Source organism: Podarcis gaigeae, assembly GCF_964106915.1.
Source record: "Podarcis gaigeae genome assembly, chromosome: 9".
Lineage (NCBI taxonomy): Eukaryota > Metazoa > Chordata > Lepidosauria > Squamata > Lacertidae > Podarcis > Podarcis gaigeae.
Genome location: NC_139685.1, coordinates 65,882,236 through 65,902,054, shown reverse-complemented (window position 1 = coordinate 65,902,054; position 19,819 = coordinate 65,882,236). Strand labels below are relative to the sequence as shown.

General features: G+C 43.1%; 1 protein-coding gene across 4 annotated transcripts in view; it reads left to right on the top strand.

The window, feature by feature from the left end:
- Nucleotides 1–19,819, top strand: part of ARHGAP24 (Rho GTPase activating protein 24) — a 415,266-nt gene that overhangs the window by 179,339 nt on the left and 216,108 nt on the right. For all 4 annotated transcript variants that reach the window (XM_083756498.1, XM_083756499.1, XM_083756500.1 and 1 more), the window contains one exon: nucleotides 18,333–18,420. In XM_083756498.1, coding sequence (XP_083612624.1) covers nucleotides 18,333–18,420 — 88 coding nt within the window. The remainder of the gene's footprint in view (nucleotides 1–18,332; nucleotides 18,421–19,819) is intronic.

The window sequence follows — 19,819 nt, the reverse complement described above, 5'->3', positions numbered from 1 at the left end:
CACAAATAAATATCAAAACTTAGTCTCATATTATTCATTTCAATTTAGCCATCCAAAAACTAATGGGAGGCGAAGATCCATTTCTGAATGGAAGACATCAATGGCCCGTAACAGAGAGGATTATTAGTTCGTTAGGGAACACATTGCATCTCATTTGCATATCAAAGCACAGGTTAGAACATCTTTCCTCTGCATGTCCGTGTTCTGGCAATGTTAATGGGAGCAGTGAATTTATTCAAAGTGGAGTATAATTCATAATAATCACCTCTAATGAGATTTCATTTTCACTCTAAAGAAATGGAGGCTACCAGGTTTATTTTACTGAATGAATTCTTTATTTAAGTAATAAGAATCAAACCTGTAGCATTTCCTGGGGATTCATTGCCAGTTGCAAAATATGATGGGCAGGTAGTGCTTTGTCAGACTAAGATCATGATAGTCTGCCATTGCTTATATGTTTGTATGGTGGGTCTAAAAGGCTGGTTCCCTTTTCCGTCCTTCTCCTTGGCTCCCTCAAAAAGTATATTTCATGTGTTTTAGCTTTCTGTGTTATGGCCATGCTTATTTTGATTTTTGTAAGCTGCATTGTTTCCTGGTTCTGGGGGGAAGGGCAGGGTATAAATAAAGAAAATAAGAAAAAAGAAGGCCTCGCTTAGAAGTAGAAATTGCAGCTGGGAGATGTTGCTAAAACTCCTCCACTGACTTACCCACCACACATAATTATCAGATTGCAAGATGGAGGTTTATAGCTCTATTGACAAATTAATGGAAAATAGGCTGTAGAGCTCAAGTTGCCAGGCTGTGATTTGGAGGTCTGTACTATAGGTGGCGCTGTAGGTTAAACCACAGAGCCTAGGACTTGCCAATTAGAAGGTCGGCGGTTCGAATCCCTGTGACGGGGTGAGCTCCTGTTGCTCGGTCCCTGCTCCTGCCAACCTAGCAGTTTGAAAGCACGTAGATAAATAGGTACCGCTCCAGCGGGAAGGTAAATGGCGTTTCCATCCGCTGCTCTGGTTCGCCAGAAGCGGCTTAGTCATGCTGGCCACATGACCCGGAAGCTGTATGCCGGCTCCCTCGGCCAATAAAGCGAGATGAGCGCCACAACCCCAGAGTCGGTCACGACTGGATCTAATGGTCAGGGGTCCCTTTACCTTTACCTTACTATATCTTTAAATCCCCCCAGACCATGGGAGGTGAGATAGGTCAGGAGAAACATCAGCTTTCTCCTCTGTGTCCCATCAATCCCCCTTACCTGCCATGTTGTTCGCTAAAGCAAGTGAAGGTGAGACTGGAAAATAGGACCAAGACAGGAGACAACCACAAAAGTTGTAACTTCCCCACTGCAGTGGAGAATATATATATCTCAGTCACTCACTCTCATACATACGCTTATTATCCTTTCTATTTTCCCTCAAAATTTAGTGATTTGCTGGTGGTAAACTTGCTGCCAAGATCCCAATTACGGGAGTTCAGATCAAAGTCAGAAGGGAGACACAGAGAGAGGGGGACAGAGTGGGGGGGGGGTAGGGTTGTCCTCTTTTTCAGGGTTAAATTTCTGTCCCGATGGATTTTTTAAATTTGCCAAAATATCTCTGGCTATACTTTCTGGATGAGAAAAAGACATAACTGGTGTCTACTATAAAAAGACATAACCTTAAAGACAATCTCCTTCCTCATGCAGTTGGTGACTAGCGAGGGGCAGGGAGGAAGGTTTTTTCAGTTGTGACCCTCCTGGCCAGGGAATGTTCTTGGCATTTTTACCTGGCACCTAGTCCAGAATCACATGATCATTGGGGGTATCATTTAAGATACCTTTGGGGGTACCTTCTAAAGCAGGCATGGCCAAACTTGGCCCTCCAGCTGATTTGGGACTACAACTCCCATCATCCCTAGCTAACAGAACCAGTGGTCAGGGATGATGGGAACTGTAGTCCTAAGACACCTGGAGGGCCAAGTTTTGCCATGCCTGCTTTAGAACGTACCCCCAAAGGTGTAATCTAGTTCAACCGCCTGGTGATGCAGGAGATCCACTGCTGCCTCTTCCCTGAAAGGTGGCTCCTTACCATGGCCAGCTCACTTTACTTTTTATTAAATTCCACAATGGAGTGGATATGTACAATAAATACACATCCTAGTGCAAAGTGTGCATAGGAGTGCATATGCAAATAGCATGCGAAAAGGAGCTATATGAGGGGAAATTGCTTTGCAAAAAAATTGTGTATATAAGGATAAATTAGCACTAAGCATTTTTTTTAAAAAAAATAAATAAATCACAAATTGCAGTGGAAATGGGAAGAACTGAATTTAAAGGCTGGGGAAAAAATGGGAGACTGAGAGAAACCAAAACTGACAGATTTATTCACCCCTTGTTACGATGTAATGATTTTTGCTGCCGTTGACTGACATTTTGAGATAAAGAAAACAGATGATAGCAAAGGTGACTACGAATGGATTTTGTTTCCTGCTTATCTAAAAACAAGGATTTTGTCTTGTTCTTTTAAAAGCAAGGTTTATAGTCTCTCCCTGCCCCCAAAGCAACAGCTGTATTCCTTACAAGCCTTGCATTGCTGATTCAAGTAGCAAAGCAAAATATCTGGGAAAGTTTTCAGTAATCTGTGTCTGGAGGTGGGGAATCAAATTCTTTTAGCCTATGACTACTCAAGAGAATCCTCCTTTGCCCATTACATCTGAGATAAAAGCAGTATTTTCAGCTGAATAAGCAGCCAGAAGAACAACATGACTTGTTGCTATGGGTAGAGATTTTTATTAGTTGTTTCCTTGCCAAATGCATTGGCTTGTGAGGAAAGAAAAATTGAATGAACTCAAAGCTAGACTAAAAGAAAAAAAAATCCACTACCATTTAATCTGGAAGCCTTAACACACTTGTCTGAACTGGATACAGTTTGGTGGGTACTATTTATTTCTCTCTGTGTGCCTTTCTCTGCCACCCCTCCCTAGGTTTATAGGTGTGTATCAAGGAATTTTAAAGGCATATAAACATACACATCTTGTGTTTTTTTTGGGGGGGGATTTTTGCACTGAGCCCCCTAAGCTAGCTTGGTGCTTTCAAACTAGAGAGCTCAGGGCTTGCTGACAAAAATGGAAACAGGAGTGGAAATTGCTGGTTTTCGATTATTTGCCCCAAGCCTGGAACAGAAATCAATCCAGTGGATATGATCAATATTAAACATTGTTGCTTTCTGTCCACAAGTGATATGTACCAGATTGCTTCTCCCTCAATTGCACCGTGTTTCCTTTGCTTTGAAATGAAGGGGGGAAATATAATATCAGTGTAATTTAATCAATTTACATAAATAATTATGTAAAGGTAAAGAGTAAAGGGACCCCTGACAATTAAGTCCAATCGTGAATGACTCTGGGGTTGCGGTGCTCATCTCGCTTTAAAGGCCGAGGGAGCCGGCGTTTGTCCGCTTCTGCAGACAGTTTTTCCGGGTCATGTGACCAGCATGACTAAGCCGCTTCTGGCGAAACCAGAGCAGTGCATGGAAACACCGTTTACCTTCCCGCCGGAGCGGTACCTATTTATCTACTTGCACTTTGATGTGCTTTCGAACTGCTAGGTTGGCAGGAGCTGGGACCGAACAACAGGAGCTCACCCCGTCGCGGGGATTCGAACCACCGACCTTTTGATTGGTAAGCCCAAGTGGCACAGTGGCTTAGACCACAGCACCACCCACATCCCAAATAATTATGTAAGTTTATGCAAATTATGTAACTGGCATAGTTTTGACACAGTTTTGACAAATAAGATGACCTGCAGTGGAACAGCCACGGTGCTGCATGAGACAAATAAGGAGGGAGCAGTACTGGAAAAGGATGCCTTCTTACATCCCTGCCTCGAATACGGTGGAGGATGCTGTCCCATTGCCGGTGTTGATGCCAGATTCAACTGAAAGCCAAGTTGTGAAGGTTCGTGTATGCTCTTCACAATAAGCACCCTCTGCTCACTCAGAGAGATATTTACAATTATTTATTTCACATATGTGAAAAGCAATGACAAACCTAGACAGCATCTTAAAAAGCAGAGACATTACCTTGCCAACAAAAGTCCGTATAGTTAAAGCTATGGTTTTCCCAGTAGTGATGTATGGAAGTGAGAGCTGGACTATAAAGAAGGCTGATCGCTGTAGAATTGATGCTTTTGAATTATGGTGCTAGAGGAGACTCTTGAGAGTCCCATGGACTGCAAGAAGATCAAACCTCTCCATTCTGAAGGAAATCAGCTCTGAGTGCTCACTGGAAGGACAGATTGTGAAGCTGAGGCTCCAAGACTTTGGCCACCTCATGAGAAGAGAAGACTCCCTGGAAAAGACCCTGATGTTGGGAAAGATGGTGGGCACAAGGAGAAGGAGACGACAGAGGACGGGATGGTTGGACAGTGTTCTCGAAGCTACCAGCATGAGTTTGACCAAACTGCAGGCGGCAGTGGAAGACAGGAGTGTCTGGCGTGCTCTGGTCCATGGGGTCACGAAGAGTCGGACATGACTAAATGACTAAACAGCAACAAAAAATTTACATATGTACAAGCAGCACAGTACAACTTAGGCATCCGAATCGTCTGGTTCAGATTCAGGGAGTGGTCTTCTCCTGATTCTTCTCCAACAGAAGAGGCAGGGAAGCCTCATGGGACATCTCTGATCCCTGCACTTTAACCCTCTCCTTTCCTGAGCAGTGCTAGGGATCTGCTTCAGCATCAGAGAGCCTTGACACCTCCTGGCTGCCTCCTGCTCTCTCCCCCTTCTGTCTTTTCCTGACCGTCTCTTTCTGACTGTTCCCGTTCTGACTCTTCGCCTCCCTCCGACTCAAAGGTTTTCCTTGGCAGTCCCATGACACAGGTTGACTTCTCTACTATATTTATTGGCTTCCTTTACCCACCCTTCACCATATGGCTCCGGGACAGGTTGTAACAATATCAAAATGCAGTATAAAAATCAGCGAAAGCAATTTACAATCAGAAGAATAGTGTGGGTGTTCTAACAATCTCTCTCTCTCAGGTGTCAGAGGCAAAGAGGTGCATCTTAAGTATATGGTAGGGACATCTCTGTTGGGAAAGGGCTATGGGACTGCCACAGAGAATACCCCAAACATTTGAAGCAGAGCAGGGCAGGGCACACAGAACCTTGTCCTTTGCCTCAGGTGGCAAAATGTCTTGGGCCAGCCCTGGTATCATGTCTTCTTAAAGCCACTTTACTGAAATTGCAGGATGGTTCTGACTATATTTTAGATCTTGAGAAGCGTAAAGGAAGAGTCCTAATATCAAGTGAATGTACTGAGAAGCACAGACGTAGGCTGAATGTCAACTAGAATCCATGTGGCAAGGCAGAAAGTCAGGCTCCAGGGAGCTTTGAAACGCCAGCTTGCTTTGGTTCTCATGCCTGATTAATGTTTTAGGCTCCTGAAAGTTTCCCGTTTTACTTTTGCATTTGTCTTAGCAGCTGATGCTTGTTGGAATAGCCATAGACATGTGAACCTTTATCTTTATACCTCACCAAATTACAGCATCACATTGATTGATTTCCACGTATTTATTTATTTTACACAACTATCTGGAGATCTTTCCTCAAACAGAATAAGAAATGATTCTGCTAGTCTCCCCTCCTGGGTGAGCTTGCCAAGGGATAACAGAGGTTGTACCTTACTTTGCGTAGAACTGTGAAGAAGAACATGTCCCTCAGAGGTTTTCTGTATCCACGGTGGTGAGTTGCCCATAGTGGTTAGTTTTACTTTGCCAAAGCAGGAGGGTGAAAGCAATTAACTTAAAAAAAAAAAATAACCACGAGCCTTTGAGCACATTCTTCAACTTGGCTTATTACTATTATCCTATATAGCCTAGCTTCCATGCACAGGAGAGTGGTATTAGCAGGTTTGGGGGAACTCCAAGATTTGATGAAGCACAAAAAGACTTTGGAGGGGAGCCAAAGGAAGGCGGGGGAAACTCCAAACATCCCTGTGAGGGCTGAACATGTTCAGGGGCCACAGAATGCTGAGTATTTATCAAAGGGGCTAAACCTGAAAATTTGTTAGCAGGGAATGGAATGGATTGAGTGGGTTGGGGGAGCATTGCTGGCTGGCTGAAACCCTGAACACAAATCCTCCACACTACAGTAGAATCATAGAATCATAGAGTTGGAAGAGACCACAAGGGCCATCGAGTCCAACCCCCTGCCAAGCAGGAAACACCATCAGAGCACTCCTGACATATGGTTGTCAAGCTTCTGCTTAAAGACCCCCAAAGAAGGAGACTCCAGTAGTATGCTCTACCTTTTACAGTGGTACCTCGGGTTACATACGCTTCAGGTTACAGGCGCTTCAGGTTACAGACGCTTCAGGTTACAGACTCTGCTAAACCAGAAATAGTACCTTGGGTTAAGAACTTTGCTTCAAGGTGAGAACAGAAATCGTGGGGCGGCGGGGCGGCAGCAGCGGGAGGCCCCATTAGCTAAAGTGGTGCTTCAGGTTAAGAACAGTTTCAGGTTAAGAACAGACCTCTGGAATGAACTCAGTTCTTAACCCGAGGTACCACTGTATATTATTGATGAAATGCATGCTTCAGCTTTTCCACAAAGATCTGTGCCCAACTGACTTACAAACAAAAAACAAACAAACAAAAACAGATAAAACAACGAGGCAGCAGTATCAGGTTAAAACTTTATATGGCAGATCTGCAGTGATTGAATATCTGACCAAACCAGTAGGTTTTCAAGATAAAGAACAGGAAAGAAAGGGCAAGTGGGGGGATATTGCTGGATCTCATGCAAAATAGTTGCAGTGCCATTACAAAGTTCCTGTTCTGTACACCTGCCCAGGACAGAGAGCAAGACCTCTGAAGGTGCATATTGAAGAAGGTGGCTGTTGAGGCAATATAGTGCTTTACAAATCAAGTGAAGTCTTTCCTTATCACGCTCCCTATCACTTACCTGTGTGTCTAATGACTACGATGCAGCCTGTTTTGAACTACCGTAATAGATGTTCTGCACGTCATCGTATCAGCTTTCTTCCGTATATCAAGGGAACCTCTTTATAGTCAGTTAATTCAAATTGCTATGCTAGTTACTTGCCCTGCTTTTATGGGATCTCCCCTCTCTATCAATGCCAAATGGCTGGGCTTGTTTCGGAAGTGAAATAAGATAACGGCCCCTCAAAAAGAGAGCGTTTCCAAAGTTTGTGCTTAATTGATGATAATTATAAAATGGACGATAACATCTTTATGGCCCTCTTTGATTGATGCGACGGTTTTCACAGCCATCTCTTAACAGGATGCTCTGACAAGGAAGGTATTTTATCTCACCGTCTCCATTGGTGCATAAATATTTAAAAAATGAAAGGCATAATAAATCTGTCTGCTGCATATACACAGTTGGGCTGCCAAACATGCCACCTGTTTAGGATTTTAATGAACTGCTCTGGAATCAAGGGGTGGGGGGAGAATTCTAGTCGAATTAATGCTGTCATTTTCCTTTGCTGCAGACTTTTTTGTTGTTGTTGTTTTAAATCAGAAGTATATAAGAAATCATTTTACTTTAAACTTGCTCAGTGAGGCGACTCTGACCTTGTTATAAGAATTAGGGGAGGGGGTGCTGCGATGCAGCTCAGTAGTTACAAGGGATGCGGTTGGCGCTGTGGTCTAAACCACTGAGCCTCTTGGGCTTGTTGATCAGAAGGTCGGTGGTTTGAGTCCTCTCAATGGGGTCACAGCTCCTGCCAACCTAGCAGTTCGAAAGCACACCAGTGCAAGTAGATAAATAGGTACCACTGCAGCGGGAAGGTAAACAGCATTTCCATGCACTCTGGTTTCCGTCACAGTGTTCCATTGCTCCAGAAACGGTTTAGTCATGCTGGCACCATGACCTGGAAAGCTGACTGTGGACAAACTCTGGCTCCTTCAGCCTGAAAAGCGAGATGAGTGCCGCACCGCATAGTCGCCTTTGACTGGACTTAACTGTCCAGGGGTCCTTTACCTTTACTTTACATGGTGAACTTCTCATGGTGCTCACAGGGGATTTTCACCTACATACTAGAATGTCCTCATGAGAGCTCTGTTGGGATACTAACAAGTTCAGAGGTCACATCAGTAATCCAGCAGGATTCCAGAGTCTCGGGCTTGAAATGGATCAGGTAGCCTTGGGTTCCAATGCTTCCAAGTTCTCTTGGTGGATCCTGGCCATAACTCCCTAAGAAACATGCCACTAGATCAGGCGAAAGATGCATCTAGTTCCAGCATCTGATTTTCCTAAATGGCCAGCCTGTTCATTTTCATAATGCAAGTAGAGGAAAGAACACTGTTACGACAAGTTCAGGGTCTCTTTTCCTTTTGAGCTCCTGCACGAAAAGCTTGTCTGACTTAGTTGCATTGATTCCTTTACTGGATTTGGCCTGCTTGAATGTTTTCTTTGGCAGTGGGCAGCAAAATGTTAGGTGATGGTGGACGAAGACACAACTGTATTCATTGTAATGGAAATGTTAGGAGTTTCTGGAGAGATAAGCAAGGCGGATTTCAGCAGCTGTGCCTTCCTTCATTGCTACTGAACAAGTAAGCTGGCTGGCATCCTAATTCATTTTTATTTTTTTTTACCATCTCCAGTTTATTTGTCTTTTCAGTTTTCTTTGTGTGTGCTAGAAGATCACCAGAGTATGCTGTTGCTCAGAAAAATACACACTGTGCTGGCATCTATCTTTCAATTCAGTGGCTTAATCTGGAACACTGTGTCAATTACACAGAGCAGCCTCTACCAACCTGCTCAACTGATGTTTTTCATTCCAGAGAAGTTATATCATTGCTTTTTAATTGTGTATAGAATTGAAAATTATTAGGCAGGTGCAAGAATAATTCCCATGTCCTTCCCACTCGACATGTTGTTCTTACTCCAAAATTACTTTTCTCCTTAGTGTGCTTGCTCTGCAAAGTATTTAGGGCTGCCTTTTCCAGCTTGGTCCCCCACCCCAAGGTATCTAGGACTACATCTCCTATCATCCTGGACCATTGGCCACGCTGCCTGAGGTTGATAGGAGTTGTAGTCAAGCAAAATTCTGAAGGACACCAGATTGGGGGAAGGCTGGTGTAGAGACATTTTGGTTTTGTATAGCCAAGCATGAGGATAAAAAAGAAGAAATCCCAGTTCTAACCATCAGCTCTGATTGAGGGTTTCTAGAGGCCTAGTTTTTACAGAGGTGATAGACCTGTGTCTAAACTTTGTGTTTAAAGTTCTGGTTTCAACTTCTCTCCCACAGGGTAGGCTTTTGTTTTTTGTTTTAGAAGAAACGGCAATACACAAATGGTATCACAATATGGTATCACAATAATCTGAACCAAAAGTGTCAGAAGAAATATCAGCCTAAAGAAAACGGTTTTGGAATGTCAGTTAGAACAATACAAGGGAATTCCTTTCTGAGAGAGGACACCGTAGAAAAAGGCCCATTGCAATGGTTGACCAAAATCTTAGATTAGAAAATAAAGGGAGTGTCTGTGGGTTTTTCTATATCTTTCACTTGTTATATTAAATAGCTGCTGCCTTGCCTCTTCCTCTTCTTGTTGTTATTGATTCAATTTACTGCATATCCTACCCTTACTCACAAATGAGCCCAGGGAGGCAAACACAAGGTGCTGATTCCAATGTAGAAGAAAGCTGTATAGATATAGATAAAAGACCACTTCGTTCCACATATTCTGTCTCTGATATCAACCATTCATGTTCTCTCTGTTGCATGCTTCCCCCATTTGGGAAAGTTCAGCAAATTCTGTCTTTGGGAATTCTGTGATGAACTGATCTCACCCACACCTTCCAGATTAACATGCAGGTCACAATTTTGTTATCCATCACCTGTTTTCACACTTCTCAAATCTTATGACAGTTCTCAGCTCAAAATATGAATCAAAACAGGTCAAACGTATAGGATGGGATGGATTTGCAGATAAGCACACACAACAGTGGCAAAGTCAGGAAACAGACTGATTTGTCCATCCCTAAGCCCGTTCACCAAATTCAAACTGTATTTGGCATGTGGAATACCATATGATTCAGAGGTGGGCTTAGGCTGTACTTAAAGCTGGGTTTTTAGTGTTTCAGCTCCAGCCCTCTGGAATCAATTGCCAGTCAAAGTTAGGGTGGCATAATGATGTTTAGGTGCCTGCTGAAATGTTTGGTTAAGAAGGTATGACCCAGTCATTTATAAAATAGCAATTGTAATTGTATATAAAATGGTCATTTATAAAATAGTAATTGTATTTCCATAATTTTGTTTTAGAGCTTATCAAAATACTTTTCATGGTTTTCAACATTTACATTTTTTGCATTTTGTTTTATTTTTTTACCCTGTACACTGCCTTGATGACCTTAGGTTGTGAATAAGTTTATAAATTTGAAGAATACAAAACAAACACGTGATTTGCTCACCTCTTTTCTCAAGTGGTTTAGTTCTGAGAGGACTGTACCACATGTCCTTTTTCAAGATGTAGATTGGCTCTCAGTGGCTGAAACAAGGAGTCAAAATAACAGTGCATGTTTTATATATCCCCTTTAATCTTGTTTAATTGATGCAGTTTCTCTCAGCCCAAGCCCTTGGGAATTGGTCTAGTTATAAATCCAGATAAATTATAAATAATCTGCATATGGAGCAGCCTGCTATCAAGTTAGTTGTGTCTCTAGCCAAGTCTTTTCTTTCAGTAGAGCTTTTCAAGTGATTTCCTCCATAGTTGGCACAGTCTGTATTTAATAAGTAAGTTAATTTACCCTGCAATTGATTATCGTCTCAAATCCCTGCTTCCAAAAGCCAAATACTTGTTTCCCCCACCACCATAACTTACAATAATCTTTCCCATGAAGCTAGACTATTTCAGATGCTAACTATGCGTGAAATACATCAACGGCATTATCTTAAATATGAAGAGAATGAAGAGGGAGAGGCTTTTGTGGTGGGGTGAGAGATTTAATACAACAGCTGTCATTTCTGTTGCAGCACAACCCTAAACATGTTAATTCAGAAATGCCCCACTAAGTTCAATGGGGTTACTCCTGGTCTGTTAGGGCAAAAGGGGACATGGCCTGTCATGAACTGGCTGGGTGCAGAGGAATAGTGGGAGGAGCCAGCTGGGAAACCACCAATGGAAGAAGGCTCAGAGCCAGGGGATTGGTGGTGGGACGACAATGAGTGGTCAGAGGGAGAAGGTTGGGAGGTGAGGTGTCAAAAGCTGAAGAGATAACATGGACTATATGGAATTGGCTGAAATGACTGGCAGAATCCGAGACGCGGGAGAAGAAACAATTGAGGAGGATTGGGAAAAGTTTAAGGACTATTTGAAAAAACACTATAAGCTGTATGAATGTTAAAAATGCACCTTTCAGGAAATTCTAGCTTCAGCAAATGTAAGTTAATGAAATGAAAATTAAGACACAAGAATTTAGAGGTAAAATAATGAAACAACTTTATTGTGTTTAATACAAAGCATATAAGAATTGAGTTACAGTAAAATTGAAAATAGGGAACATGATAAAATGGAAGTTACAATAAGTTTTGAAATAAGTTAACAAATTGCTGATGCTTTATAAGACAGAGAATGCAGGGTTCGGAGGTTGTGGGGAAGTCATATAGATTAGATGGAAAAAGAATATGGAAATTTGTTATTCTTCTACTCTATTTTCTTATAACCACTCTTTATTCTTTTTTCTGTATTTCTGTATTTCTAAGAAGTAATAATTTTTTTTTTAAAAAAAAAAAAGCTGAAGAGATAACAGAAGAGTTTGGATTTGATATCCCGCCTTTCACTCCCTTTAAGGAGTCTCAAAGCGGCTAACATTCTCCTTTCCCTTCCTCCCCACAACAAACACTCTGTGAGGTGAGTGGGGCTGAGAGACTTCAAAGAAGTGTGACTGGCCCAAGGTCACCCAGCAGCTGCATGTGGAGGAGAGGAGACGCGAACCCGGTTCCCCAGATTACGAGACTACCGCTCTTAACCACTACATCAAACTGGGCTTAGGGAGCAGGGGGTGTGTGAGGGGTTAGCACAGATTGCTGGTGAGGTATCCCATACAACAAAACAACAACCAGTGGCGTAGCGTGGGGTTGTCAGCAGTTGTAATTTGCGCCCCCTAACCCGTGGATTTGCGCCCCCTAACCCTAACCCCCAGATGTTGCGGCCGGTGCGGCCGGCCCCCCCTGCACCCCCCACGCTACACCACTGACAACAACACCACAAACTGGCTTATAAGTATAAAACCAAGTTAACTAGAATAATAGCTAGAATAGAGATAGACTTGTAACCATTCAAACATCAAACATACTAAGGTGCCATGTGCAAGATAAAGCCTGTAGATACTGTAAACATGGAGTGGATAAATGTACAACTCTATCTTAACAAGTTACATGTGCAGTAAACGTTATACAGACTGGATAAATGAACCGTTCAACAAGTAGCATAAGTCCAATCACAGAATGGCAACCCCGTGCTGCCACAACGGCAAGGGCAGCACACTGGAGAATATGCAAAAATACGCTACTTGTTGAACGGTTCATTTATCTAGTCTGTATAACATTTTCTGCACATGTTAAGATAGAGTTGTACATTTATCCATTCCATGTTTATAGTATCTCCAGGCTTTGTCTTGCACATGGCACCTTAGTATGTTTGTTGTTGTTTGAATGGTTATAGTCGATCTCTATTCTAGCTATTATTCTAGTAAATTTGGTTTTATACTTATAAGCCTGTTTGTGGTGTTTTGTTGTATTATTATTACTGTCACCACATTTGATACTTTAGGTATCCCATACAGTCTGTCTTATCCTCTCTCAAGCTAGCCTTCTGCCTTTACTTGTGTGGAGGATGCTGTCCTGCCATCAGTGTTGATGTCCAGCCAGCTTCTGTACTTGGAACAGGGAGGTTAGATGAGGCAGCATCTTGGCCTTCACCCCAGACGGCAAAATGCTTTGGGCTGGCTGTGCTACCAGTTTCTTTCTAGAAGGAGTTATTCTGAAGAAAGAAGCACACACACACACACACACACACAGAGAGAGAGAGAGAGAGAGAGAGAGAGAGAGAGAGAGAGAGATCCAAACCCTCCCAGACGCATTGACCTTTTGCAGGTAATTCTAGTTTGGGCATGAGAGGCTGTTTGTTTGGTGCAGTTTATGTAGCATGCAAGAGCTTCCTGAAGTGATAACAGGGGATTATTAAATTTAATGCCTTGTCAATCTGAAGCCTAACAGAAATGGGAGGTGGAGGCTATGCCGTAACTCCAACTGCAAAACTGTGTAAAGCAGGAAGCATTCTGTTAATCTGCTGCAGCACAACAGCCTCAGCTTTGGACTTCGCAGTCTCCAGGAAGTGGATCAGCAGTGTTATAGTTCCCCAGCCTCCATTCCCCCTGCTCACACCTAACGTCCTCCATGATGTCTGGTGATTGGCCAAAGCAGGGTGTGGCTTTGCCAAAATGGGGAACCATGGTCTGCCTAATAATTTATACTGGTTTTAATAAGAACATAAGAAGAGTCTGCTGGATCAGGCCAATGGCCCATCAAGCCCAGAATCTCGTTCTCACAGTAGTCAGTTGGATGCCTGGGTGAAACCCACAAGCTGGATCTGGGGCACAAAAGCCCTTTTCCCTCTTGCAGTTTCCAGCAACTGTTATTCAGAAGAATGGCTCACTCCTACTGTGTAAACAAAATAAAAAAATTCCTTCCAGTAGCACCTTAAAGACCAACTAAGTTAGTTCTAGGTATGAGCTTTCGTGTGCATGCACACTTCTTCAGATACACTGAAACAGAAGTCACCAGACCCTTCTATATAGTGAGAAGGTGGGGAGGGGTATTACTCAGAAGGGTGGTAGGAATGGGTGATTGGCAGATAGCTGTGACGAGCCTGTTGACGACTCTTAACGACTGCAATAGGTCTTACAGGAAAAAGCAAGGGGTGAGAAGGTGAAAAAACTGATCCAACTGTGTAGGCGGAATGCAGCCATCATGGCTATTAGCCTTCGATACACATAATGTACAATCATACCTCATGTTACGTTTGCTTCAGGTTGAGCGTTTTCAGGTTGCATACTGTGGCGACCCAGAAGTACCTGAAAGGGTTACTTTCGGGTTTCGCGGCTTGCACATGCGCAGACGCACAAAATGACATACGCGCATGTGCAGAAGTGGCAAATCGTGACCTGCACATGTGCAGACATGCAGACACAGGTTGCGTTCCTTTCAGGTTGCAAACGGGCCTCCAGAATGGATCCTGTTCACAACCAGAGGTACCACTGTACTTGTAATGTATTTATTGTTTCTTTGAGTTACTTTCTCTAAAGAGATAGAGTGTGACTAATTTAGTAATACAGTAATAGTAACAAGGATGATAATAGTAACAATAATAGTAACAATAGTAACAAGGATGTTCTCGAAGCTATCAGCATGAGTTTGACCAAACTGTGGGAGGCAGTGGAAGACAGAAGTGCCTGTCGTGCTCTGGTTCATGGGGTCACGAAGAGTCGGACACGACTAAACAACAACAAAACAAGGATGATATCCACAGGCCAGAGATTCACCACCCATGTCCTGGAGCAGGGAAAGAGGGGCATGCCATAGCACAAAGTTAACTGAGGCTGCCTAAACGCTGTACCTTAAAGCATACTTGAAACACATTTCCCTCCTCAAAGAATTCTGGGCACTGTAGTTTGTGAAGGGCTGCCAGGAACTGTAACTCTGTGAATGGTAAACTACGGTGCCCAGAGGTCTTTGAGGGAAAGAATGTGATTCAATGGCATAATGTGTACACACCCTGTTTATGGCTGTTTATTCCATTTTTATGAGTTTCCCCCAATATGTTATGTTCCGCATTATATTTGTGCTTCCGTGTGGTGTAAAAGCCACTGCTGGAACTATAGCGCAGGAGAATTCCAGAGGGAAAATCCAAACCCTTGCAAGTAATATGGAAATGAGTGCTAAACTTATGCTATATTCAGCTATAGATCCAGAAGTGGCATTTGCACCATGTGAAAGCTCAAATATAATGTGAAAATGTAACAGTGAGGGAAGCGTTGTGGAAATGTAATAAACTTACTACACCCACTGGTATTCTCTCTTTGAAAAAGTGTTGTTCAGACTGTCAATGCACACATTTTGCCACCTTCTAACTTGGCTATGGGATGCGGGTGGTGCTGTGGATTAAACCACAGAGCCTAGGACTTGCCGATCAGAAGGTCGGCGGTTCGAATCCCTGCGACGGGGTAAGCTCCCGTTGCTCGGTCCCTGCTCCAACCTACCAACCTAGTAGTTCGAAAGCACGTCAAAGTGCAAATAGATAAATAGGTACCGCTATGGCGGGAAGGTAAACGGCGTTTCCGTGCCCTGCTCTGGTATGCCAGAAGCAGCTTAGTCATGCTGGCCACATGACCTGGAAGCTGTACGCCGGCTCCCTTGGCCAATAAAGCGAGATGAGCGCCGCAACCCCAGAGTCGGTCACGACTGGACCTAAAGGTCAGAGATCCCCTTACCTTTACCTAACTTTGCTACCTGAAGGAAATGTAACCTCCTCTCCCACCCCACCCACCGTGGATGTGCTTGGTTTCTGGCTCAACTGTGGCCATGTTGGAAAGAATTTCCCAGGCTACTCCCTAAAAGGCAGGAGTACGTTATTTGGGAAACCTCCTCTCATTCAGCTTCCAGAACAGCTCTGGAGGGCCAGGTGACCCCTTTTAAGAAGCTGCTCATTAAGATGGGCTTTAAAGGTAGGAAGAGAGTGAAATTGTAGAGCAGAACCTCGCAAAAATCTGAAAATGAAAGCAACTTCTGATTACAGGGGAGGATAAAGTAATCCGATATGATATGGCAATAAAGGATAATGGGCTTTGGAAAGGCTTGTGGAAATGGTACCATTTAAGCACAATTAAATAATGATAATGATGGAGAATATATTTGCAGTATTGCTGTGGGCTGTACAGGAGGCTGGCTTTAATAAACTAGAGGCTGACTGCCCAGTGTGTTAAGTTAATTTCAGTGACTGCCTCCCTGTGGATAAATATGAGGTCCTCACTCCTTTACTCACCTTTCTGAGGCTCAGTGGAACAAATTCTGGGAAAGTCATCATCATCATCATTTTTAATTTCTATACCGTCTTTCTATCTTATAATATGCAAGGCAGTATGCAAGCTGAAGAAACAAAAAATGTACATCTTATAACAATCTAATGCAATACAAAAATGTAATGCTAAAACAAAACTTTAAAATAAGTAACCTAAATCAAAAAAGTAACATTCAACAATCTCTCTCTCTCTGTTTGTGTGTGTAGATAGTGTGTGTGCTGTGAAAGAAATTCTGGAAGAACGATTTGTTGTTGTTTTTTAGTCGTTTAGTTGTGTCCGACTCTTTGTGACCCCATGGACCAGAGCATGCCTCCCGCAGTTTGATCAAACTCATGTTCGTAGCTTCGAGAATACTGTCCAACCATCTCATCCTCTGTTGTCCCCTTCTCCTTGTGCCCTCCATCTTTCCCAACATCAGGGTCTTTTCCAGGGAGTCTTCTCTTCTCATGAGGTGGCCAAAGTATTAGAGCCTCAGCTTCACCACCTGTCCTTCCAGTGAGCATTCAGGGCTGATTTCCTTCAGAATGGATAGGTTTGATCTTTTTGCAGTCCATGAGACTCTCAAGAGTCTCCTCCAGCACCAGAATTCAAAAGCATCAATTCTTTGGCGATCAGCCTTCTTTATGGTCCAGCTCTCATTTCCATACATCACTACTGGGAAAACCATAGCACGAACGATAGAAAGAAGAACGATATAACTAGATTTGAGCAATTAAGAGTTTTAGATACCCGGAACAGAGAACTAACTATTTCATTCCAGCCCTTTATATGCATCTTCTGAAATCAGAAATGTTGTCAGATTGCTCAGTGTTCTCAATGGAATGATGAAGCTATTAATGATGTCAAAATGAGATTCTGTATTCTGCATGTGGCAGAGAAAATAGAAGCTTCAAATCAATCTGCTGGGGACAAGGTGGATTGTCGGCTTCCATCTCAGCTGTGTTTACAGAGAAGCATAACTACTCTATAGCTGTACTATAACTGTGTGTTGACCTATAAAGTTGGAAACTTCAGCCTGAAGAGTCTCTCCCACTGTGTTCCACTGCAGGGAAACTTAAGTGCAGATATAATGCTTTAATCACATTTTGCTTTCCTTAATGATAGTTAAATGCTATGCTTGACCTGAATACCAAAACCATGGTTACGGGCCATTAACCAGGATATGAAACCGTGGTTCGAAATGGGCTTGAACATCACAAATAGTGTTAATGTCATAACAGTATCATAGGCGCCGACTCCATGGGGCCTGAGGGGGCCCGAGCCCCCTCAAAAATTCGTTTGGGGGGGGCTCCACACCCCCCAATAATTTAAGAAAATTATTAGTTATATTATGCTTTGTAAAATCACAAAATTATGTTGGTATTTTTTATTTTCCTTGTTTGATGATAGTTACCTTTAAAAATGCATTCAGTAATGAGTTAAAACAAAGCCACTCCTGATCTAGAGAGGGGGTGGGGTTGCGGGCTCTCGACCCATCAACAATCTCACGGGGCTGGCGTCAGCCCCGCGAGAAGCGGGGATTTCCCCTAGCTCATTAATATTCACCGCCCACGGCGGCAGCCAATCGGCTGCCGCAAAGGGCGGGCCCTCACAGGTTCACTTAAGGTCGGGGCAGCCCGGGGCTCGCCCCTTTTGTTCCCCCAGCAGCAGTGGTTTGGAGGTCTTGGCCCCCCCCCAATATTTTTTATAAGTCGGTATGGGCCCCCACCCCCCCAATATTTTTTATAAGTCGGCGCCCCTGAACAGTATTATACCTGCACTAAACAAGCCATGGTTAATAAGAGTTCTGTCCTAAACAAATGTGATTTTTGCACATCCTTGCTTGCAAGACAGCACATAGGCCTCACCGAAGTCTCCCTTTATTCACACTCTGGCAGCTGGCTTTAGATCAGCACTTGGTTTCACTGTGCCCTTGGGGTGTTTGAAAATCAGGGTTCAATCAGTAGGCAATGGTTAGCACAGTGTACAATCATGCACAATGCTTTCATCTGGTTTGAGAGTGGCCATGAATGCTCTACTGAGTGTCCCAAGTTCATTTGAGAAGCAGAGACGCTTTATAAATGTGAAGCCCCTCTTCAGCTGGAGAGCCATCCAAACTAGAACATCTTCCAGGACAAGTCATTTGGGAAGGTTTGGGTAGCCAGATGTGATATTCGGCATGATTTATGGCCTTTAATCTTGAGTTTTAATATTCTTATTCCCTTGATCTCAAGGGCTCATCCCGTCTTCTTTTTCAAAATTTCATTTTTTAAGGGTACCATATTCTTGCCTGGAAATCGGGTGACTGAGCATCCTTGCAATGATGAAAGTCCAGGGAAGTTCCTCTTTGAAGTGATTCCAGGTAGGATATTTTATTCACTATAAATCTGTTGTTATGTTGTACTGACTGACTAATGACCAGCTTTATTCAGCCTTAACAGATGCTGGAAATGATTAATGATTCAATTTAAGGAGAAAGGGGAGGATCTCATTCATATATATATATATACACACATATACATTCATACACACACACACACACACACACACATATACATACATACAAATATATGTATATGTGTTAGTGGTAAAGCTTATTTACAGTTTTTCCTATTTTCTTTGTTTTATATAAAGAAGATTATAAGTTCATGGGCATTTGGCACATTAGAGGTTGCTTTAAGTTTCTAGACTCCCTTGGCTTTGAAAAAAATGGAACCCTTAAAGGATTTGATCAGTTAGCGTTAGGTAATAATTAGTTAAAGCAAGTACTCCATAACAGCAGATCTAGCAGAAGGAAAACTCTGATCCTAAGCCTCTGCTGCCTTGTGGGGTATTTTTGGGAGAAGAAAAGGCTAAGGAGTAAACCCTAGACAAATCTAGAGTAAAAAGGTAAAGGACCCCTGGACGGTTAAGTCCAGTCAAAGGTGACTATGGGGTTGCGACGCTCATCTCGCTTTCAGGCCGAGGGAGCCAGCGTTTGTCCATAGCTTTCTGGGTCATGGGGCCAGCATGACTAAATGGCATTCTGGTGCAACAGGACACCATGACGGAAACCAGAGTGCATGGAAATGCCGTTTACCTTCCTGCCACAGCAGTATTTATTTATCTACTTTCACTGGCGTGCTTTCGAACTGCTAGGTTGGCAGGAGCTGGGACCGAGCAACGGGAGCTCATCCTGTTGTGGGGATTCGAACTGCTGACCTTCTGATCGGCAAGTTCAAGGGGCTCAGTGGTTTAGACCACAGCGCCACCCATGTCCCTACAAATCTAGAGTGGAGTCCCTAAGACAGTTGGATGGCGTCTTATACGCCTCCTTCCAGCAACTCCTGCAGCCAAGCTGATGCAAAGCATGTAGCTCTGCTTTCCTTTGAACCACATCAGTGAAGCCAAGGGGGGGGGCATGTCTTGTCATCTGGGCAGTCTAAGACTACCATATACATTACCCAGGCTTGCACACCAGGGCAGTCATTTCATTGCTGCTAACACAGTAGTTGGACTTCACCCCCTTGCCTCTTGAGACAGATGGTTGCCAACAACCCTGACCCATATGACTGAATCCTGATTTATGTGTGTGAATCCCCAGAATCTCTGTTTTATTTGCTTTTATATCATTTTATTAATTTCAGGCTGTATTTTTGCCCTAATGGATATTGGTTTTTATATTGCACATAGTTTCTCCCACTTGGAAGAGTTTAAAAATATTAAGCATTTTGGAAATGATTTTAAATATGTAAATGAGCAGGGCCCATTTCCTGTCCATT